Source organism: Poecilia reticulata, chromosome 8 (genome assembly GCF_904066995.2).
Source record: "Poecilia reticulata chromosome 8, P_reticulata-male-v2, whole genome shotgun sequence".
Lineage (NCBI taxonomy): Eukaryota > Metazoa > Chordata > Actinopteri > Cyprinodontiformes > Poeciliidae > Poecilia > Poecilia reticulata.
In genome coordinates, this window is record NC_088837.1 from 4,108,008 (window position 1) to 4,132,764 (window position 24,757).

General features: G+C 38.9%; 1 protein-coding gene across 1 annotated transcript in view; it reads left to right on the top strand.

The window, feature by feature from the left end:
• cyb561 (cytochrome b561) overlaps positions 1–21,919 on the top strand; it is a 45,680-nt gene extending 23,761 nt beyond the window's left edge. Inside the window, exons 3-6 of the mRNA XM_008414991.3 lie at positions 8,782–8,880; positions 8,977–9,080; positions 19,120–19,277; positions 21,400–21,919. Coding sequence (XP_008413213.2) covers positions 8,782–8,880; positions 8,977–9,080; positions 19,120–19,277; positions 21,400–21,592 — 554 coding nt within the window. The 3' untranslated portion in view covers positions 21,593–21,919. The remainder of the gene's footprint in view (positions 1–8,781; positions 8,881–8,976; positions 9,081–19,119; positions 19,278–21,399) is intronic.
• The last annotated feature ends 2,838 nt before the right edge of the window (positions 21,920–24,757 follow it).

Below are 24,757 nucleotides of genomic sequence, written 5' to 3' on the forward strand. Positions count from 1 at the left end.
AGAATTTTTTATTTAAAGGCACCACTATGCCTCAAACCACATATATTTTCAGTATATTCAAACATTCAAAACGAATAACACAAAACCATTCCTCATATAACTGGTAAAATAGGTCTTCAAAGTCAATATATAGTTTCACTAACACTGGAATAAAAATTGAAGACTTTCAGTTTACAGCAACATAAACTGTTTAACTCATTAATTTCTACAATCTTATGAACATAAAAACACTGTTCTTAAAGAAATATCCATGTTTTGGGTATCACTAAGCAAATCAATGGAAAAGGACTTCCAAAATTTAAAATTCAACATGGCTGAAATAATGTGGAATTCCAGTATTAATAGGGTTTTAAAATGTGAACTATTAATGGTTTTCAAGAGTCCAAGTGGCACTTACTTTATTAGATGCAGATGAAGGCATCGTCCAACATGGAAAAAGAAAAGACAATATAATTTAGATCCTAAATGATATGAAAACAGAAATATTTCAAAGAAAAGAACAACAACTAACCTGAATGAGATGCCGCTCAAAGTCCATCAGGTTTTTGATGAGGGTGGAAACCTGAACATTGACTGTTACTTTTTCTTTTGAATGGTCTTTCCTGTCTTTTTGGATACCATCTTCCCATGACCGGCTATTGTGCCCCTTTCTGGGTTAATCCCAATGAAGCAACTAAAAAACAAAATTATAAAAGGGAAAATTCCTGAGAATATAAATAGTGTGGCATTCTGAATACAGCTGGTACAATATACAAATAAAGCTGTTTTTAATTACGTAAAGAGAAAACATTACAACATTTGTCAAATGTTAGAAGGTAGAAGATGGACAACACTGTCCTGTCTGGAATGTTGGCTGGACCCTCTCAAAGACAACATGGCCTTCAATGCTGACCATGCAAAAAACTGCTTGCCACAGGGACTGTAATAAACCAAGTCCTTAATTGGAAGAACATAAAACAAATCCTCTTATTGACACAGTAAGCATTTAAAGGATCATTATAATAAAGAGTGGATTCTTCTTGTGGCCTTTGGATGTAGAACGAAGTACATGAACCAACAGAAGAATGCCTGGTTTTCCCAGCCTGGAGGAACAACAGGATAAATAGCAGAAACATTAGGATAATAAATAAACATTTTAAAGAGAAGTGAGCAAAACTAACCAGACCCACCTGTGTGTGTGTGTGTCACCATCACAGTCATTCAAAATACTTTGTCTATCCGGTTTAACCTGGGGAGCATTTTTCACCACCTACAACATAAAGCATAAAAATGTCAGAAATTATTACCATGAACACAACTCAGACATTAGGCATAATAAAAATTAGTCAGCTTATAGAAACATTCTGGACAGCATTTCTTCTACCAACCTGTCAGAAGAAATGTGTTGAAGTCATCATAACAGGCTTCAATCACCAACATGACATACTAATGAAGAAAAAAAGCGGCAGCCAATATGTCATTATTTATTATCATTATTATTTCTAGAGACAAAAACATTTTGGCTTAGCTTTGATCGCATAGATCAAACCACCGGTCCAGCACAGCCAGTCTCCCCATAATGCCGTCAATAGCCGAAAATTTCAAGAAAACGACTCCTCAGCTAAATAATGTTAACTCAAACAACCTTTCTGACAGTTTTAATGTTCGTTTAACCACCGACACCCCGTGCTACACCTGCTTGGCTAGCTTTAGCTGCTAAACCAAGGGTGCTCACGTCCAGTCCTTGAGAGCTACCGTCCTGCAACTGTTTGATGCATCTTTACTCCAACAGACCAGGATCAGCTCTGAACAGACCTTCTTCTTGTTTCTTCTTTTTGTTTTAATGGCGGTTGGCAAGCAACTTAATGGTGTGCATTACCGCCACCTACTGGTATGGAGTGTAGATCAGGATGCAACTTATATAATCAACCCCCCCCCAAAAAAAGTATATCCTATCAGTTTAGTTTTCTTAAGATAGTTGATTAAATAATGTAAATATTCAGAAGAAGAGGAATATCCCAAAACATCTTGTATGTTTAACTGCAACTTATTCTTTAGAAGTCTATATTCTAAGTTCCTTCTCTACTTAGGACATAACAACAAAACATGTTCTACCGTCTCTTCTTGAAAACAAAAATCGCAATTACCTATTGGATGTTTCCCCATTTTAAATAGTGTACTGTTTAAACCTGTATGACCAAAACATAACCTGGATATAATGTTTTCTTCTTTTCTACTTCTTCCTATTCCCCTCATTGCACCAACTTTCCTTTAAATGCTATAAAGCATCTACCAATTCTCTGTTCTTCCCACTGCATCTGCCATCTTTCCCTAATCTTTTGTTTTATAATAGATTTTATTTCCTCTTTACTAAATGGAATCAGGGGCTGCACAGTGGCGCAGTTGGTAGAACTGTTGCCTTGGAGCAAGAAGGTTCTGGGTTCGATTCCCGGCCTCGGTCTTTCTGCATGGAGTTTGCATGTTCTCACTGTGCATGGTGGGTTTCCTCCCACAGTACAAAAATATGACTGTCAGGTTAATTAGTCTCTCCAAATTGCCCGTAGGTGTGAGTGTGTGTGTGCATGGTTGTTTGTCCTGTGTGTCTCTGTGTTGCCCTGCGACAGACTGGCGACCTGTCCAGGGTGACCCCGCCTCTAGCCCGGAACGTTTGCTGGAGAGGCACCAGCAACCCCACCAAGGGACAAAGGTGTAAAGAAAATGGATGGATGGATGGATAAATGGAATCAGTATCTCAATGCAACCGTTTTTTGAAGCTTGTTTTGCATATTTGTCTGCCAACTCCTTTCCTTTTATTCCTAGATGAGATGGAACCCATGTAAAAATGACTATTAATCCCATGGCCTGAATTTTATAAAGTAATGTCTGAATCTCCAATAAAAGGTCTGGTCTAGAATTAGACTGATTATTTAAGCGGTTTAAGCAGAGAGGTAATGAAATACAACAGACACTGACAGGCCTCTGCATCTGCCTTTCTCTGAAGAACTACTGAGCGGGAGGAGACAACCAGGTGAGGAGAAACTGTTCTTATCCATCGATTCAGTATTTTTATCATACAGACATTAGGCTGTTGTTGTTGTGCTATTAGCTAGCTGCTAGCTAACAACTTTGCTAACAAAGCTAGATAACTAAAAAGCTTCTTCTCTGTATCTTTAATGATATCAGTCATTCTTTAGTATTGCTTATGCAATAAGGGAACATCGCCCGTCCAAAACTGATCATCTCCATAATGGATATATGTCAGATCTTCTAATTTCCTTTGCTGCATAATGTACATTTCATTTATTCCAGAATTAGGTAAATGTATCTTGAAGGAGAATAACACTTAAATAAAAGTCCAACTAGGATATTCATTTAGAATTAAAAATAACTCACCCTGAATTACCATGATAGATATAATGAATGTAATAAAAGTGACATTAATGAAGGGAAAAACTCAACCCAGACTTTAAGTTTAGTTTCTGGTTCACAGAGTATGAAGTTAAATTTGTTTCCCAATTATTCAATGGAGAAAAAAAAACGAACCTCAGTTAAGTAAAATAAAATTGTAATCAAAACTTTTAGAATTGTAATGATTCCTTAAAAAAAAAGTTTTGTTTAAAATACTTTTGTTTTTATTAAATCATTTTTACCAAACATAAACATTTATTTGCACACATCAGAAATCTTTTGTTGTGATTTTAGACCCTGTTCAAAACGTCATGTGAGAATCACAAGCAAAACTTTGAGTCACAAACAAAAACTTAGAATAGCAAGAAAAGATTTATGACAAGCGCAAATAAGTTTGTTTTGCAAAAAAGAAAGTTAACTTCATGAGTCAAAAATGTGTGATTTAAATTTTTTTTAAAGTTTTTTTAAGCAAAACTCAGTAGTCTTTTCTCATGGTGACATTCATTAACAATTCAATTTTTGCTTTTGTTTTTTTCGTTTTTCTGCAGTTCCACGTTAAAGTTTGCTGCAGCTCTGCTTTCCTGAATGGACCGTCTTCATCTCCACTGCAAGTGTAGCAAACAGGAAGCTCTTTGTTTTGGCATAGTGTTTGTTTGTTGTTGGGCATAGTGTTATGCTCTATATGGAGATGTTTAATTGTATATGTCACATTTTTGTAATTTATCATTGTTTATTAAACTCTGAAAGCTGAGTGGCTGTTAATATTCTGTCCTAGAATGAGGTTAGATGGGCCTTTTTTGTTGTTGAGCACCTGCCCCTTTAGTGGCCTCTGCACGGCCCGACGCACAGAATTGCGCAACACCTTGTTGAAACAATAATTACTGAGATTGTTTGTTGGGTCATTAATTTGTGCACGTTTTGTGGATTTTTGTTGTTGTTTTTGTTCTTTAATAAAGTTACAAACGTTTTGATAAGGAGTCAGAGGAGGAAGTGCTGATCTCATCGTCCTGACGGCGTTTAGTTTGTCACCTAATGCTGAGATCGACTCAAAACTTTCCACGATCGACGTGTTGCAGCCCTGCTCTAGTAAAGAACTCTCTTGCAGGTACTGCGTACCCCCCTAAATCTTTTGGGGGTACTCAGTACCCGACCGTACCCGTCTACTTTCACCCCTGATTATAACCTATTTATGTTACGTTAACGATGAACAGCTGAAAAGTTACCGGGTTTATTAACTGCTGTAGCAATTTCGCTCCAACTCCTCTCCTTGTCATTTCTGTGGATATTCCTCACGAAATGTTGAATAAACATTAATGTTGTTTCCACATATTATCTCCGATGTCCGCTCACCCATGTCAGCTGTTTGGGATTCCCCTCCGTGTTTTTCCTTCAGAAAGCAGAAGGGGAATCCGCGCTTTCTGATTGGCTACCTGTCACATTCAACAGGCTGCGCTCTCGCTCCCAGTCGGGGAAACCCCTAAAGTTTGAAACAGCCAGATCTATTGCTTCCCAGCATTTCGGAGCTGTCCAACATCTAATACGGCTGAAAATTGAATGTAGAGCTGCAGCGAAAAACTGGCCAAGACAATTCTGCATGTAAAATATGCCTGATTTAGATCGAAGCGGTTCTACCCACTGGACCCGATCAGTCGGAACACACTACAGGATGATAATAGGAAGTTCTAAAATTGTCCTGAGGGGAAAACTCGGGGCAAAACAATTATGTAGTGTGAACTGGGCTTAAGGAAGGGGTGAACTATTGGATCAGGTAGTCGGATGTGCCCATCTTCTCTATCTAAATCTAATGATTATTGAAGGGCAGTATAGTATACAGACTTCATAATCTGTACTCTTTTGGTTAAATGTAGTTATTTCCACTTTGGTTTTATGTTGTGTTTAGTTTTTATTCAAGTGCGTTTTTTGTTAATGGAGACAGAGTCCATTTTATTTTGTTTTTGGTTATTTTGTTTATTGTGTTTACCAGCTTCCAGTGTTAAATGTTCTTTTGTAAATAAAGTGCATCTATTTTTGGCAGGATGTTGCTTGCATTATTATGTCATTAGAATTTTATCAGTTTTAAATGGTCTTCAAACAATATTATTGTTTATCACAATAATTTTTGAGACAATTAATCGCTCAGCAAAATGTGTTATTATGACAAAGTATACATTATTATGACCTAATCATGCGTCATGTATACATGGACCAAACAGGTAGGAGAGCCACCACAGATGCCCTGGAAACAGACACCAATGAAGTTAGAGAAGCAAAGAATGCAAAAAATATACAAAAGGACTCATTGTTAAAAAGACATTTTTGAAAGAGAAATGCTATGATGGAGTAGCAGAGGCTAAAAGGATTTTTTCAAATGCCACTTTTCAAACATTAAGAAGGAAACTATGACTGAATGCTATAATGCATTCGCTCCAACTCCTCTTTAACCTTTAGATCTAGATTCTCTAGATCAGTGTTTTTCAACCACTGTGCCGCGGCACACTAGTGTACCGTGAGTGATCGTCAGTTGTGCCGTGGAAATTATCCAATTTCACCTACCGTATTTTCCGGACTATAAGCTGCTACTTTTTTCCTACACTTTGAACATGCGGCTTTTCTGTGTATTTTTCTTCAACCACCAGGGGGCTCTTTAGCAGGAAGTGAATCATTGGAAGTCAAAATTAGAAATCAAAGAAGAATGCCGCTAATTTTCATTTAGAACAAGTACATGCTAGCAGCAGGCACGACGGAGAAATGTTTTCAAACTCATATGATGCAGCTTCTAAGTTGAGGAGTATCGATCTGGCAGTGCAGGAGGGAAATAGAGCCACTGCACGTAAACTCGGCGTGAACAAAACCGGATTTGGAGACGGAGAACGGCGTCCTTAATATATCCAGCAGTTATTAGGACACAGCTCTCTGCTGCCCTCTGCTGGGTCCTTATGGGAAACCTATAGCAGCAGAGATACCAGCGGCCTGCAGCCCGGTGCGGCTGATATATGGACGTTTCCGGGAAGCGGGGGGTGGGGCGGTGGGGGGCTGGGGGGTACGGTTTAAATTTGAAGGTACGATTTATAGTATGGTGCGCTCATAGACCGGAAAATACGGTAATTAGTCTTGAAAGATTTTTTGAAACCAAATTAATTATCTGCAAATAAAGCAATCTTTGAGTGTCTTTGCTGTAGTGACTAGCGGTGTAATCAGGTAATTTTATTACCACTAGATGGCAGTAGGTACAGAGCATTTTACATTAAAACAAGAGAATTAGTGATCGCACACGACAGTGTTGTGTCACTGTTCAGGTGTATTTTTGAAGTGGACATGTTAAGTGCAATTTGAAATAAGAAATGTAAAATGTGATAAAAATACATTTTTGTGTTTGATTCCTATTCAAGACACTTTGATAAGAATAACTATATATGTAATATAGGCGGCTACAGAGTATCTTTGTTTCCATTTTTGGTTGGTGGTGTGCCTTGTGATTTTTTCAATTAAAACAATGAACCTTGGCTCAAAAAAGGTTGAAAAACACTGGTCTAGATCGCTCCTCTTTAACTCCAAAGACAATAACTTCAGTTATATGTGTAGACAGTGATGCTTACACATATTCTGATTGTTTGAAGAGATGCACAACATCCTTAAATATATGTAAGTTAGCAACCAAACTAAGTTTGCCTTGATTCTAAATATGAAAAATGGTTCATTTTACCCAAGTCTCTCCTACAAAACAGAAAATATTACGACTTTAGTATTCTGAGAGGTGTTTGATTTGTGTACTTGGCAGCAGGTCCGTCATTAGGTGGCAAAAGTTGCCAGTGTTTTACCTGATGGGTTCAGTGTTGCTCTTTGAGTGGTTGCTGGTTGATTTGAGACTGTAATTATTACGGAGAGATGGTTGCTGATTAAAGTAAGTGTTGTGAAGTACATTATATCATCTAAGTTGTTGCCTTGTATCACTAAATAAGCCCTAATGTCTGACTTGTGAACCTCCTCTGCAGCTGAATTGTAGTCTGCAATTCAAAAATCAAAGTAGCTCAGAGGGGCTAACTAGGCTTTTCTATGTTCAGTGCTAGCAGCTCTGAAAGATTTAAATTGGGAAGGTGGAGATAAAAATAAGTTGATATCTTCCACATACAGCCATGAAGTCAAAAAAATATTGAAATTCAACATGAGTAAAATAAAAAAACTAAATTATTTTATCAGGATTAATATAAATACATGTATGCACCTCAAGTTTGATTAAAACTTTCACACTTATAGATAGGAACGTTGGGACATTTTGATTTCTTGAATTGGATCATGTTTGGCATTTCCATACAGACAGGCAGTACAAGGGGCTTTACATCATAAAAACACAAAAACTCAAAGTCATCAACAATTGAAGAATTACATTTTGTCAAGTGTCATCGTTACACATCAAAATATCAGTTAATGTTTCATTTATAATGTTTCAAATGCAACTCTAAACAGATGGGTTCTTAGTCTAGATTTAGAGGAACTCAGTGTTTCAGCTGTTTAGGCAGACCTGTGACAACATTGCAGATAAATGCATGGATGAGTTTCTCTAGTTCTTGCTGGGACATTGAGCGATGAGTTACTATTTGGATCAGATCATTAGCAACGACAGGCAGGACTTTCTTAAGAAAAGTTGTAGATAGGATATCAAGACAGCAGGAACTTGAACTTAATTGATTTATAATTTCTTCTAGGCTTTTCCAGCTAAGTAGTTAAAATCAAGTCTTTTTTTTTGCATTTGTTGTGTCTGGGCATAGCATTTGTACTGGATTTAGTGTTGATTGTCAGATTAATCTTGTCTTTTTCTTATTTTTTCTGCAAAATACAGTTGGCAAATTCATTGCAGGCTTTGTTTAATTTCAGGTCAGTCACTGGAGGGTTTGTGAGCTGTTAGTTTTTGTTTATGATTTCTGCAAAGAATGTTTCCCTTGCATGTTTTAGTGCTGAGTGATAGCTACGCAGTTTATAGATTTCATAATAAACATGAAGTTGAGTTTTACGCCATTTACGTTCGGCCCTACAGCAAAGTTGTCTTGTTGATCTGTTTGAGCATTTCTCCATGGAGACTTATTTCTACCAGACACAACCTTCACTTTAATGGGGGTGATGGAATGGGTCAGGATCATTCAAGGTTTGGTCTGGGTCATGATTTTAAACTTCTTTGGGAAAATTACAGAAACTCAAAGATGAATGAAAATCATGCAGCAATTAAAAACATTCATTCTTAAAAACGTAGATTAAAACATTGGACCTGCAAAACACAGTGCATGTGTCACTTATAAAACCAGTAAAGAAATACAAGCATTTGTATCCATTAGCATGTGTAATACATTTTAACCATTAATGTTATTCACACTTGATGAAGACCTGTTTCTCTCTTTTTAGCCATTTTAGTTTACAGAGTTTTTTGTAATGAAGCAAAAAAACATGTGAAGCTGCTTCATGGCATTATTCACCTGCTCGCCCTCATCATCAGTATCATAGGTAAGAGACAGTTGATTCAATAAACTTTAACATTGAACTGAAAAAATCATTACTTCCTGTCATGAAACTGTCCTGTAAAATATTGTGTGTGTGCAGGGGTTGTAGCTGTGTTTGACTTTCACAGAGCAGCCAAGATCCCAGACATGTACTCTCTTCACAGCTGGTGTGGCGTGGCCACCCTAATCTTCTTCTGCTTACAGGTATAAACGCACACACTCACATGCTTGCAGTGCCTTGCAAAAACTATTTTAATGCTTTTGACTCTTTGAAAATGTGTACAGCCACGAACAAAGTAGTGCACAAATGAAAATGATTCATTTCATTTAATACCATTTAATATTAATACCATGGTATTAGATGTACTAATAAAGTGAAAAGTTTTTCACAAAAAGTAATTCTATCAAACTCCCTGTAGTCTTAACCACCAATTAAAATAGTGTACAACTGATTTCTTTTCATAGTTGTGCAATGGCACTGATCGCAAATGACATCAAACATTTAGAACACTGATTTCCAAGCAGGAACTTGGCAACCAGTGCCTTCTTTCCACTCTGAGTCCTCTGCGTTTCAACCATTGCTTAAATGGCTCCACACTGAGCTTCTGTATGAAAGCAGGGTTTCCTCCAGTGAATTACAAGCCTGGTGGCCCACCATGCTTTACTAACCCCCTGAAGCTGGCCCTTTTAGAAAAATGTATAATACAAAAAAATTGTTCTTTTTTGTTTGTTTTTTTAATCTGGAAGCAAGCATCTCTTTTGCTCTGAGCATTTCACTGCCAGAGCAAATTTATTGCTAAAAAAGGTACATTCATAGTTTATGCATTTAAAGCTGGGAGAACAAACCAATCACACAGCTGACGCCTCTGCACGTTGCCTCCCGCGCTGCCGCTGCTTGATCTCTGCGCGCCTCCTTTCACTCAAACTGGACACAGGCTGACCTGTATGGATATTTACATCAACCCCCCGTGTGAAATTATTTTTCCACATCAAGGCAAAAGTTTAAAACCCTCTGTGTTAGCTCTGGTTGCGCAGCTCTAGTGAACCGCAGGAATAACTTGTAGAGGTGTGCGTTGAGTCAGCAGAGAGAATTATTTATCTTTGTGAGCAAATAATTATATGCGGCGTTTACAGCTCAACACTCTGCCCAGCATATGGCTTCATATTCCCTGTAAAGTTTATGTCTGTGGTTGGCCGGTGTGTTAGTGGTTAATGAACCAGCACTAACCTCATCATGCAGATTCAGCCCAGTGAGGAGCTTTTGCGCTCTCCTAGTAGTCACGCCTAGTCACGACTGGTTTTATGTTATATATATTTTTATTATTATTTTTCCAGTTACACAGTGCACCAAACCGTACCAAATGCTTTGTCCACGTAGTCAGACAGAGTTAATGCGCACGGCCCACGGAGATTTGAGAAACTCATAAACTCGACCAACCAGAATAGTTTATGTGACTCTTATTAAAAACTCAACAGACGGACTTCCAGGTGGCGGAGAAACGAGCAACAGCTTAAATTCCGTGCTCCCAGACGGTCGAGTTACTCCCCGACAAATAACTTATTAAACATCAGTATTGGCACTCATATGTCATGTTGGGGAATAATAAAAGGAAGACAAGAGGAATTCAGCAAGAAAAAACGAAAGAAATCGCAGTTTTATCGAAGGAGTCGTCTTACGACAGTAAGCTAACAGCAGACAAAGCTATGGAAGCTATGGGAGCTAACATCCTGGCCGAGCTGAAAGAAGTTCAGACAAACCTCAAAGAACAAATTACCGACCAGTCAGGACTTATAAAAAAGGAAATGTCTGAATTCAGAAAAGAGATGGGGAAACGGCTTGACGACGTCTCAGACCTGAAAGGTGTAAAGAACAGAGTTGAAGAGGCCGAGCAACGAATAACCGAGGTGGAGGAATTCAACATGGACGTCAAAGATGTATTGAGCCACACGCTCCAGCTACAAGAAGACCTCCAAACACGCCTTACAGACCTGGAAGCCCGCTCACGCAGAAATAACATCCGTATCCACGGGATCATAGAGGGAGAAGAAGGTGACAATTTGCAAAAATTCATAGAGAATTTTATAAAAACCGAACTCTCCCTCACGGACATTACGCTGGGCATACAGCGCTGCCACCGGTCACTCGGGCCCAAACCGCCGGCTGGCTCCAACCCCAGATCCATAGTGGTACACTTTCTGGAATATACCACGAAGGAAAGTGTACTTCGTTCAGCGTGGGGTAAGAAAGTGATACAGCTGAGAGAAAAGAGGGTGTTCTTCGACCAAGATTTTCCCAGTGATATCCTTGCCAAACGTAAAGCTTACACCCCCCTGAGGAGGATCTTAAAAGAAAGGGGAATTCGCTTCCAGACCATGTACCCATCAAGACTCCGTGTGTATTATGAGAATGGCACTGTGATTTACAATAGTGCACAGGAAGCGTCAGATGACATGCAGAAGAATATGTTTGAAGCGGCGGGTGTACCGGCCGGAGATGCCGCCCGGCCCAAACCGGGAACTTCCTTCCGGAGAGGGGCGGATGGGGTCCGACGGTGGAACCGGGAAGAGAGAAAAAAACACATCCAGGAAAAACTTGGGGCGTTTAGACGCAATGACAGCGCACCATAGCCGCCTGGTGGATTCCTCTATAAAGCACGAATAGAACGGACGGCCGCATACCTGGGAACCGGCATGTTTTCTCCAAGGGCGCTGCCTTGATGGACGAGAGCCGTGGGACAGCACCGTGAGGAGCCCCCTTAGACCCTAGGGACTCTCCTCACTATACTGTAGGTGGACGGATACTTCACCTTTGGAAGTCACGTATGTTATGTTACGTGTTGTTTTGTAGTTCTCCAGATCCCCCTTCTTGTTTGCCAGAGCATATGGAAAATAATAGTGTTTTTTTGTTAGAATATTAATGACAGAAGTGAAACGACAATATAAGGTAATTACTCTTAATGTTAACGGCTTACATAACCCCATTAAAAGAAGTAAAGCCCTTGCAAAGATGAAAAGAGAAAAGCAAGATATAATTTTCTGGCAAGAAACACATCTTTCTACTGTTGAACATGAAAAATTAGCTAAACTGGGGTTTAAAAATGTATACTTTTCACCATGTACAAAAAATAGCTCTAGAGGAGTAGCAATTTTATTATCTAATGGGTTGAATTTTCAGTTCTCCTCACAAATCAAAGATAAAGAAGGACAATATATACTAGTCAAGGGATACATAGATCATAAAGAAGTTACCTTATTGAATGTGTATAGACCACCCGGAAATAATAAAAGGCTTATTAGGCAAATCTTTGATATGATTACACAGAAGTGTCTGGGATACTGATATGCGGGGGAGATTGGAATGCTCACTTAAATCCCTATCTGGATTCGTCCAGCAGAGCTACAAAGTCTCAGACAGAAACAATATACATAAAAAGAAAGCTTAAAGAAACAGGGTTACTGGATGTATGGAGGAACTTACACCCTCAAGATAAAAAATACACCTTTTTCTCACACTCTCATAAGATGCATTCAAGATTAGACTATTTCTTTATGCAAAAAGTTGATAAGCATAGAATAATAAGCTGTGACATAGGGGTGAGAGATATATCTGATCATGCAGGGGTATATTTAACACTCCATCTGGATAATGATCGCAAGGAAACCTTGTGGAGGTTCAACATTAATTCATTAAACGACACTAAATTTGACAGTTTTGTAGAAAAAGAATTCAAAAACTATATGGATCACAACAACACAGAGGATATTTCTCCCTGTATTCTGTGGGACGCTGCAAAAACTGTTTTGAGAGGGAAACTAATTATGTGGTCCTCCCATTAAAAAAAAAGAAAAAGAAAAATGTTTAAAAGACCTTAGTATAAAATTAAAATCTCTAGAAGCACAGCATATGGAAAATAACAATGATCACACCCGACTTAAAATAATGGAAACAAGACAAACACTAAACCGTTTATATGAGGACCAGATAGAGGAAAAAGCTCGACTCATTAAACAGAATTACTATGAAAATGGACCCAAATCAAAGAAATTACTTGCCTGGAGAATACGTAAACAACAAACTGATAGATTCATACAGAAAATTAAAAATCCGACAGATAAAAAGATATACAATTCTCCAAAAGACATAAAAAAAAATCTTTTGAACTATACTATACTCAACTATATACCCAATCTCATAAAGTAGACCCATCATCAGTGAGGGCATTCCTTACCTCACTGGATCTACCATCAATAGGAATAGATCAAAATAATAGACTTACACAACAAATAACTGAGGAGGAGATTAATAAAGCAATCTCAAAAATGAAAGGGAATAAGATGGCAGGTGAGGACGGCTATCCGGCAGAAACACTTCCGAAAACTATTCACCCCACTGCTTGGGGAATGCTTTAACCATGGACTCTCTGGAGGGGAAACACCGCCATCTTGGAAAAGGGCAGTAATCTCAGTGATCCCTAAGCCGGGAAAAGATAAAATGGAGTGCAATTCATATAGACCAATATCTGTTTTAAACATTGATTACAGGATATTTGCAACAATAATGGCTAAAAGGCTGGAATTTATAATCCCAGAAATTATAGACACAGATCAGACTGGTTTAGTCCATAACAGACAAACCCATGACAACGTGAGACGAGCTCTCCACCTCATAGACAGAATGAAAAACGTAGAATCAATAGCCATCACTTTGGATGCAGAAAAGGCTTTTGACTCAGTGTATTGGAATTACCTTTATCTAGCATTGGAAAGATTTGGCTTTAATAATCAAATTATAGGCTGTTTTCAGTCTCTGTATGAATCCCCTTCTGCCAGGATCAAGATTAATGGGGACTTAACAGATAGAATACAATCAGAAAGGGGCTGCCGCCAAGGCTGCCCTCTCAGCCCCACATTGTTTGCAGTTTTTATTGAGCCTTTAGCGCAGGCCATCAGAGAACGCAAGAGTATTATGGGTGTAAATATTAAAGGCACAGAGCACAAGATATGCCTTTACGCTGATGATATCCTCATGACGCTAACTGATCCGGAGGCCAGCCTACCTAACCTTTTTTCCTTACTGAAAATATTTGGCATGTACTCTGGGTATAAGTTAAATCTGCAGAAAACACAAATTCTTTCATTTAATTATCAACCATCACTAAGAATTCAGAAAATGTCCGGATTTTGCTGGGACAATAAATGTATAAAATATCTGGGAGTTAATATCCCTGCAGAGTTATCCGACCTTTTTGAATACAATTATACCCCACTGACAGAAGAAATGAAGGCGGATCTACAGCGTTGGTCGTTGTTAACCATGAATCTATATAATCGTATAGATATAATAAAAACAAACCTTTTACCAAGGCTTCTCTATCTTTTTCAGGCTCTGCCTATAAAAATACCCGACAAACAATTCCACAACTGGGATAGAATCATCTCACATTTTATCTGGGCTAAACAAAAACCCAGAGTAAAATGCCGAACATTACAACTGTCAAAAGAAAAGGGTGGTTGGGCGTTACGACACATAGAGGATTATTATAGAGCAGCACAGATGAGAGCGATAGTTGGTTGGTGTGATCCAACATGTGAAACTAAATGGAAAGAGATAGACATGTCTAACACTGACATACCATTACAATCCTTACTTGGAGATCGTTACCTCATTAAAAAACACATAGATTCTGACCTAATACCCGTGTGGATAAAAGTACCGTTGGACGTTTGGTATAAAATATCAAAACAAGTAAAAATTAAGGGAAATGCTCGTATTTTGAGATGGCCTGCCTATGATAGAGATTTTCTCCCGTCAAGAATGGATAGAAGATTTATTCAGTGGGCACAAAAGGGCATAACAAGTTACTGGAAGATTACAAATAATAACGAATTAAAAAGTTTTATACAACTTCAAAATAACTACAACCTGGAAAAATCTGACTTTTATAGGCACCTCCAACTGAGACACCACTACAATAAGAGTATAAAGCTTTTGGAGGAGGAAGAGACAGGTATAGTTAAAATCCTATTGGATTCGAGTAATGGAAGACCCCCTGAAAAAAACAATATCCAAACTATACTGGTGCCTACAAATGGGACGGAAAGGTGATGCAACATATATTAAGGAAAAATGGGAAAAAGATGCTAAAATAAAAATAAGTGATGATGCTCGGTTAAATATATGTAACTCTGTGATTCACACATCAAGTTCAGGCCTATGGAAGGAATTTACCTGGAAATGTATGGTACGTTTTTTTATTACACCGAACATTAAAAGTAAACATTGTAACAATACTGAAAGGGCAAAATGTTGGAGGAACTGTGGGAAAGAGTCTGCGGGACATTTTCATATCTTCTGGGAATGTACAAAGATTACACCCTTTTGTTGGAGGTGATGGGGGAAATGGTACTCATGGTACTGTTAGCAGGAGCAAGGAAAGCGATAACCCGCAGGTGGTTGGACCCGGAACCGCCAACAAAATCGGAATGGAGGGAAATAGTCGGGGAAATCCACACAATGGAGAGACTGACTTTCTCAGTAAGACTTGCTACTCACAAATACAACAAATATTGGAAAAAACTGAAACCTCTATAACGACCGACAGCAATTGTTAATAGATGTAATTACTGCTTTTTGTTGATTACATGACTGCATCTGTCAAATTGAATGCTCTGTGTTTTCTGTTAAAGGGGGATCTGAATGTTCCAAGCATGTATGTGTATTAAAAAACCTTAAAAATGATGAAAAATAAAGTTTAAAAAAAAAAAAAAACTCAACAGACATGAAATGTTAGAGCTACTAAAGCCACATTAGCAGCAATGAATTAAATCTCCCATTTGTTGTCCATCTCTGCGTAGTGGAGCAAATTTAATTCACCATGCAGGGCCGGTCCAAGGCTGTATGAGGCCATGAGCAGAAGTTGACTTAGGGGCCCCTTTTGTTGCTAAAAATATCAGCACCTCTAACAGCTTCTGTATTAGATTTAGTGAAACATGGGAGAGGGGAGTAGTTTAACCTAAAAACAATCAGTTATAATTGCAGTTTACTAATTTGTATTTGGGAACAAACAGACCTCAATGTCAAAGATTAAACTCCCAGCATCAGATTGTTGCTATGGTAACAAAACAATTAACTATGAATCTTGTTTGAACTCTTACAAAGTAAACTTGCCAGCTCCTTAAAATCTTACATTTAAATGTTAAACAATTTAAAATGTTTTAATTAATGTATGCTGAAACCATTAAATCAAATTTAGCAGCATTGACCATCTCAATAAACAAATGTTACATTTATATATCAGTTAGTCTATGTTAAAATATTAGAATTTATGGGGTCCCTGAAGCCCTGAGGCAGTGTTTCTCAACCTTTTTTGGGCCAGCGCCCCCCTAGCCTTTATCCAGGTCCCTCACCGCCCCCCACCAAAAAATTTGTAGGCTACTTTGCACTGACAATTATTTTATTATTAATGTTACTATCATTATTGTAGATGTTTTGAATCGGCGCACCGATTATGTTTTCCGGACACTTCAGCGCCTTACGCTCCTTCACCTCGCGCACATAACGGGGTAAATGTAGCGAGTTTTGGCCTAAACGTATCGGCGTCTGGAGGAGGCGGGTTAGGGGGGGAGGCGAGCGTATGTTTCTACGCTCCTTCGTGGGGGGGGGGGGCGATTTATGTTTTCACATCCACCTGAGTAATGTGTAGTTGCGCCCCTGCCCATGACACTTCAACAATATTATTTTACCTTTTATCTGGAAATAGTGTCTGTTTATTCTTACCATACAGTTCTCTGTATTAATTATTGCACGGAAGGTCTTGCCATACCAGTTTATTCCTCTGTATTTACTTTAATTTCTTAGTTTATTCTTGCATTTTGTTCTTCATTCATTTCCATTTAGTTTCCTTTGATTAGTTTTATCCTCTCTTGGTTTATTGCTATGTCCACTTTGCTGTATGTCCACCTGTTGCTAGATTTATTTTATCGTTTATTGACCATCAGTAATCTTCACTCATCACCTGCCGAGCCTCCTAATCGTCATGTGTTTCACATCATGTGTTGATTTTTCACTGTTCAGCGTCAGATTATCTGTTTTTATGCCATAATTCACATCTAGTTTGTCGCTACATTTTGCCCGCTTCTCATGTTTCAGAATTTTGCGCAAGGTGCGCGGCGTTTTTTTTTTTTTGTTTTGTTTCAACTCCCTAAGGTGCAGGGCGGTCAGAAAACATATCGATGGGGAAAAGGCAGACTGACATAAACCTTTTCAAACAACGGAAACAATTTCTGCATTCTGATTATTGAAATTTAAAAGTGCTGTGTTGTTCTATCACCCCGTTTCATACCGAACTACTTACAGCACCGTGTTAACGCTATAAAATGAACGCTCTGTATCGAGGTATCACCATGGAGGGATTTCTTGATTTAAATGGGTTCATTTTTCAGAGGGATACTCAGTGAGGGTATCGTGATTTTAGCTACCAGTAGCAGGAGAATGGAGCTGCGCCAAGAAGCTAACAGAAGCTACTAACACTGAATAGAAGAAGAGCTGCCATCGATACAGTTGCAGCCAAGCATGATTTTATGTTACACAATACAGTTTTACCAAGTTGCTCAGTCTAAACTGGTATTGTTGTGGATTTAAGGTGTAAAGTTTACCTTCGACCAAACGCCCCCCAAAGGCATCCCAGCGCCCCCCTTTTGCAAAAATGTCCGCCAGCGCCCCCTGCCATCCTCTGAACGCCCCCTGGGGGGGCGGTACCGCCCACGTTGAGAACCGCTACCCTGAGGTGTCTGATGGAGCTGCTGACCTAATTTGGATTAAACAGAAGTGCAAATAATTGATATTCATAGCATTTCACTGACAATGTATTCCTGTAACATATAATTAACCAGTAATATTTCTACTTTTCCTCTCTGCTTAACATATTTTAATTAAAAAAACACAGTGGAGCTCTGGTGGACCGCCTTGGTGCCCTGACCACCAGGCTTAGCAAGTTTTCAGGAAAGAATATTGAAACAAAACTCCCGGGTCATCTTCCAACGTTGCTATTCTGTTTGCACTTTGTTTGTCCGAACATCCAGCAATAGTGATGTAGTTCAGTGCTTTACATATGTCAGCACATGTCACCAAAATGTTAGATTTGTTCTTTGGGTTGATGAAGTTGGTAAAGTGTGTCCATTGAAGAACGCTGTACTTGGTGTCTGTTACTGTGCGATGGCAGTACAACGGTCAGTATTTGCTGTGAACTCTGAAGGTAAGCAATACTGACCATGAGCTCCTCACTGTAGCCAAATGTTACTTTTAATGGCCACGTAGTTAGTTTTGTATCATTTTGTCTTTTTCTTCTTTTTTAATATATGCTGTATCTGAAAACAAAAAAATAACTGCGTTAATGAGACTTTTGTTGACACGCAGTATTTGCTGTGAATTCTGAAGGCGAAGCCGCTGCGCTGTAGGCTGGTCCGAATAAACTGTCTGAACCATGATCTCAACCGCAATGTGCGTCTGATTTCTGCCTCAAGTTTCCTTCCGATAAAACCCATTGACGCCTCGCTGTTCCTTAGACTCTGCGTTGCATTTCCTTAAATGCAACGCAGAGTCTAAGGAACAGCGAGGCGTCATCTCACACGGACAGGGTTACAGTGACATCATTTGTGATCAGTGCCATTAGAATCTTGAAAACAAAGAAACACAGCAGGCAGAGTTCTGTTTTCAATTTGCTGCAAGCCGTGTAGGAACAATGACTGCAACATGGTGTATGTCGTCACAAAAAGTAAACTTTCTGATCTTATGGCAAAATGCAATTTTCCAAAATCTAATTTGTCATCTCACCTTGAATACACCATCACCATGTGGTAGAAAGTGGGGATACACCAAAATATAATAATTATATATACAGTTATATAATTATTTATTTATATGTAATGTAAATAAATAACTATTTACATTACATATAATGTTTCTATATTATTTATTTAGAGACAGTATTTATGTTCATAACTAGAATAAAAACACTACTACATAGTTACTGGCTGTTATTGGCCAAAATTATTAAAATGCTTGAATCCAAAACATTTTTGAGATTTTTTTTCCTTCCACTTCACAATAAAAAAAATTATGTTTCTTGGTTGTATCATCACAAAATGTGAAAATATTCAGAAATGTTTTTGCCACGCACTGGCCTACATACAATACAGCTTAAAAGAAAAGTCGACTTATTATTTATGTGTCTATTTATCCCAGTGGGTGTTAGGTTTGCTGTTTTTCCTTTTTCCTGTTGCATCGTCATGGTTACGAGCCACATACCTCCCTATCCATGTGTTCTGTGGCCTCACTCTGTTGGTCATGGCCATAGGGACGAGCCTGCTGGGCATCACAGAGAAACTCCTGTTCAGCATTACGTAAGTCTCTGTCGGTATGTGCCAATTATAGTAAGCACTGTCTTTGATAATAGAAGGTGGTTGTTTTTTTTTGTTTTTTTGTTGTTTTTTTTTCTTCAAAATAAACAAGATGCTTTGTTTGCATGACAACCCCAGAGTGCCTCCGGGTAAAACCTGCAGAGATTTTTGAAAATATTTGAATAAGATAAAATATTCTTTAAAGATCCAATGCGGGTAATGTAGTAATTATAGAGACCCAAATACCAAATTACAACAAACTGCTCAAAAATATGCGTTAAGCAACCAAAAATGATATGTTTTGACAGTTGAAACCAGAAGCTTACATACACTAAATAAAATCACACATATGCATTTTTTTCATTTTAGGTCAATTAGGATTATCAATTTTTTTTCTATTTGCTAAATACCAGAGTAATGTGTGAGAGAGATTTGTTACGGCAATGTTTATTAATTTCTTAAAAGTCAAAAGTTTATTTAAACTTAACGAGTATTTAGTACCATTGCCTTTGGGTACATGTTTTGGATAAGCTTCTCACAATAATTGAGAAGCTTTATCAGTAATTATGGCCATTCCTAACAATGGTCATTCCTCCTGACAAAACTGGTAGTTTGTAGACCACCTTATTCTCCCACACCTTTTAGCTTTGCCCATGAAGTTTTGATAGATCAGGGCTTTGTGATGGCCACTTTGAAACCAGTTTGGCTGTATACTTTAGTCATTGTCCATTTGGAAGACCTCAAATGGGTCTTTATTTTTTTTTCCAAGGCTTAGGATTAGGAAAGGTTTGAGCCCTTTCCAAATGGAAGACCTCAAATTAGCCATTAGTCGAGAAGACCTGCTTTAACTTCCTTTAGCCACAGAGTTAGGGCTAAAAACATTAGCTTTAACTTGCTCGAGTATTTCCACATTCTTTCCTCATGATGCCGTCTAAGTTGTGAAGTGCACCAGTCCCTTGTGCAGCAAAACAGCCCCACAGCATAACGCTGCTACCCTCATGTTTCACTATCAGGATGGCGTTCTGAGGCTGTCAAGCCCCCTCAAACATAACGATGGTCATTATGGCCAATCAGTTCAATTTTAGTTTCATCACACCACAGGACGTGTCTCCAAAAACGAAAGTCTTGTTCCTGTTTGCATTGCAAAAATTAATCTACCTTTTATTTATTTATTTTTTAAAGTAATGGCTTTTTCCTGGCAGAGTGGCTTTTCATTTTATGTACTTGTTGATAAAGTGCACAGGAAACAAGTACTTTGTGCCAAGGATCACATCTCTGCTTTTTGTGGATGATGTGGTCTACTGGTTTCATCAAGTCATGATCTACAACTTTCACTGGAGAGTGTGGTCTTCACAGCCGAGTGTGAAGCGGCCGGGATGAGGATCAGTGCCTCCAGATCCGAGACCATGGTCTTGAAATGGAAAAGGGTAGAGTGTCTTCTCCGGGTCAGATAGGATGTCCCGCCCCAAGTGGAATAGTTTTAAGTATTTCAGGTTCTTGTTTACGAATGAGGGAAAAATGGAGCGGCAGATTGACAGGCGGATTGGAGCAGGGTCTGAAGTGAAGCTGGCGCTGTACCGGTCCGTCGTGGTGAAGAGAGCGCTGAGTTAAAAGACGCAGCTCTCGATTTACCGGTCAATCTAAGTTCCTACTCTCATCTATGGTCATGAGCTTTGGGTCATGACTGAAAGAACGAGGATCACGGATACAAGCGGCCAAAATGAGGTTTGTCCCTGGAGTGTCTGGGCTCTCCCTGAGACATAGGGTGAGTAGCTCGGTCATCCGGGAGGGACTCAGAGTAGAGCCGCTGCTCCTCCACGTCGAGAGGAGCCAGTTGAGGCTCGGGCATCTGGTCAGGATGCCTCCTGGACGCCTCCCTGGCCAGGTGTTCCAGGCACATCCCACCGGCAGGAGTTCATTTCAGCCTGAAACAATGTATCACTGACCTTCCATGTCACACTAATGTATGATGGTGTGTTGGTCTATGACATAAAATAAGTAAAACTTTGTTTTAATGCGATATGTGAAAAAGTTAAAAGGGCATGAAAACTTATGCAAGGATATAATGTTGCTGACTTACTGCATGCCATCTTCACTGTATTATAGTTTTTATTTCTGTTCACAGGGATACATACTCTCTGTTTGCCCCAGAAGGGGTGCTGGCCAACTTGTTGGGGATCCTGCTGCTGTTTTATGGGGTGCTGCTAGTTTACCTGATCACCAGGGAGGAGTACAGACGTCCCCCAAACCCCGAGGAAGAGTCTCTGTCTGTCCACTTCAAGAACCTGACTGAGGGTGGGGTGCCAACAACACCCTGAAGCTCCAACTGACACTGTCACATCTGGGCCTTTCTCATAAAAACAATGTTTGTGTAAGCTGTGATTTTTACAAAGTATAAAATAACAGGGAGCAGTTATGATTTTCTCTACCCTGAAAACAAAACTAATTTATTTTCACTTTCCTCCCAGCTACCAAGCTTTACCTAAAATTGTGTATTTGTGCTACAGAATATACATGTTAATCTATTAATGCATCACATGAATGACTGAAATACGCATGTATCATAAACTACGTTTGTGAAAATAGCAACAGTCGTTGGTGCTTAAAAAAGAAAAAAAGGAGCATTAAAGGTGAATTTCCAAAAAGCTATTTCCCTTTTTCATAAAAATCAGCTAATCCAAAGTTTTAGGACAGATCCCCAAATCAATGTTTTATTCAAGATAGTTTAATTTGAAATATTTTCCTTATTATATTAAACTCATGAAGTATGACATAATTCTGTCTTTATCAAAGCTGTTATATTATAAACAGATTAAATAAATTGCTCAGTAATGACAACAGCAGCAGAAAACACAGTAATAACAATATTAAGAATAAGAAAATCAATCAGTTAAACTGGAAATAAAATTTCTACTCCACATGCCCCGTCAATGGGGAGCAGCCACCTCATTAGCATTGTGAGAGGATATGTGGTGGAACACGAAAGGTGGCGTTTTTGAGCCTGTATTCAGCTTTTTGAGCCTGTATTCAGCTTTTTGAGCCTGTATTCAGCTTTTTGAGCCTGTATTCAGCTTTTTGAGCCTGTATTCAGCTTTTTGAGCCTGTATTCAGCTTTTTCAGCCTGTATTCAGCTGGTCAGCGACAGATACATGAGGGGCCGTTTAGGACAAAATCTATGTTTTGTCTCTCACACACTACAAGAAACTCACGCACACTCCAAAAAACATCACGCACACTCTAAAAAACATCACGCACACTCAAAAAAACATCACGCACACTCAGAAAAACATCACGCACACTCCAAAAAAACATCACGCACACTCTAAAAATACTCAAATTGCGTATACATACTACTAAAATGTCTCACGCACACATTTTATCTTTCTTGCACACATACACTGTACTAACAACTCGCACACACACACAAAAGCTATATTTCTCGCTCACATACACACTACTAACATGTCGCACACACACACAAAAGCTATCTTTCTCGCTCACATACACTACTAACATGTCGCACACACACACACACAAAAGCTATATTTCTCGCTCACATACACTACTAACATGTCGCACACACACACAAACGCTATCTTTCTCGCACACATACACGGTACTAACTCGCACACACACACAAACGCTATCTTTCTCGCACACGTACATAAATGCTATCTTTCTCGCACACATACACTGTACTAACAACTCGCACACAAATGTTTCTCTCACATACACAAGACTAAAGTTGCGCGCACACACTCACACACTCGTTTTATGTATGTGTGAGAGCGAGACACTTTTTTTGAATGTGTGAGAGCGAGACTCGTTTTTCGAATGTGAGAGCGAGACTTTTTTTGAATGTGAGAGCGAGACTTTTTTTGAATGTGTGAGAATTGTCACGGAAGAGGCGGGGCATAATTTTTTGATCAACTGCGCATGCGTTGATCCTAAACTATAAGCTTCGATTGTTGACTCACTGTATGTTCTATTACTTAGTATATTTGTGCTTTTAAATATATATAGAACTTTAAACTTTCTTGTAACTTAAATGTACTATAGAAATAAATAAATCTGATTGATTGATTAGAAATAGCAAAATTGCTGTAGTACAATCTGTCCACTGGGTGCCAGCATTACAGCCAACTAGTGCCGAAGAAGAAAGAGTCTGCTATACCGAACATGGCTAACTCTAGTTCAAACCGAGGCGGTATTGGACCGCAGTGAAGTTAGTTTTAAGTTGGATATTCGATATTCGAGCTCCGGGGAGTAGGGGCGTTTAGCACAAGGTTGATCCGATTTATGAACGCTAATGTCGGCCGCAGCGCACCAAGGTTTACTCTTTCTTCTTCGGCACTAGTTGGCGCCGGTTAATAATTCCTGTAATGCTGGCACCCAGTGGACAGATTGTACTACAGCAATTTTGCTATTTCTAATCAATCAATCAGATTTATTTATTTCTATAGTACATTTAAGTTACAAGAAAGTTTAAAGTTCTATATATATTTAAAAGCACAAATATACCAAGTAATAGAACATACAGTGAGTCAACAATCGAAGCTTATAGTTTAGGATCAACGCATGCGCAGTTGATCAAAAAATTATGCCCCGCCTCTTCCGTGACAATTCTCACACATTCAAAAAGAGTCTCGCTCTCACATTCAAAAAAAGTCTCGCTCTCACATTCAAAAAAAGAGTCTCGCTCTCACATTCAAAAAAAGAGTCTCGCTCTCACACATACATAAAACGAGTGTGTGAGTGTGTGCGCGCAACTTTAGTCTTGTGTATGTGAGAAACATTTGTGTGCGAGTTGTTAGTACAGTGTATGTGTGCGAGAAAGGTAGCATTTATGTATGTGTGCGAGAAAGATAGCGTTTGTGTATGTGTGCGAGAAAGAGCGTTTGTGTGTGTGCGAGAAAGATAGCATTTGTGTGTGTGCGCGACATGTTAGTAGTGTGTATGTGTGCGAGAAAGATAGCTTTTGTGTGTGTGTGCGACATGTTAGTAGTGTGTATGTGAGCGAGAAAGATAGCTTTTGTGTGTGTGTGCGACATGTTAGTAGTGTATGTGAGCGAGAAAGATAGCTTTTGTGTGTGTGTGCGACATGTTAGTAGTGTGTATGTGAGCGAGAAAGATAGCTTTTGTGTGTGTGTGCGACATGTTAGTAGTGTGTATGTGAGCGAGAAAGATAGCATTTGTGTGTGTGTGCGAGTTGTTAATACAGTGTATGTGTGCAAGAAAGATAAAATGTGTGTGCGTGAGACATTTTAGTAGTATGTATACGCAATTTGAGTATTTTTAGAGTGTGCGTGATGCTTTTTTGGAGTGTGCGTGATGTTTTTTGGAGTGTGCGTGATGTTTTTTAGAGTGTGCGTGATGTTTTTTTGGAGTGTGCGTGATGTTTTTCTGAGTGTGCGTGATGTTTTTTTGAGTGTGCGTGATGTTTTTTTGAGTGTGCGTGAGTTTCTTGTAGTGTGTGAGAGACA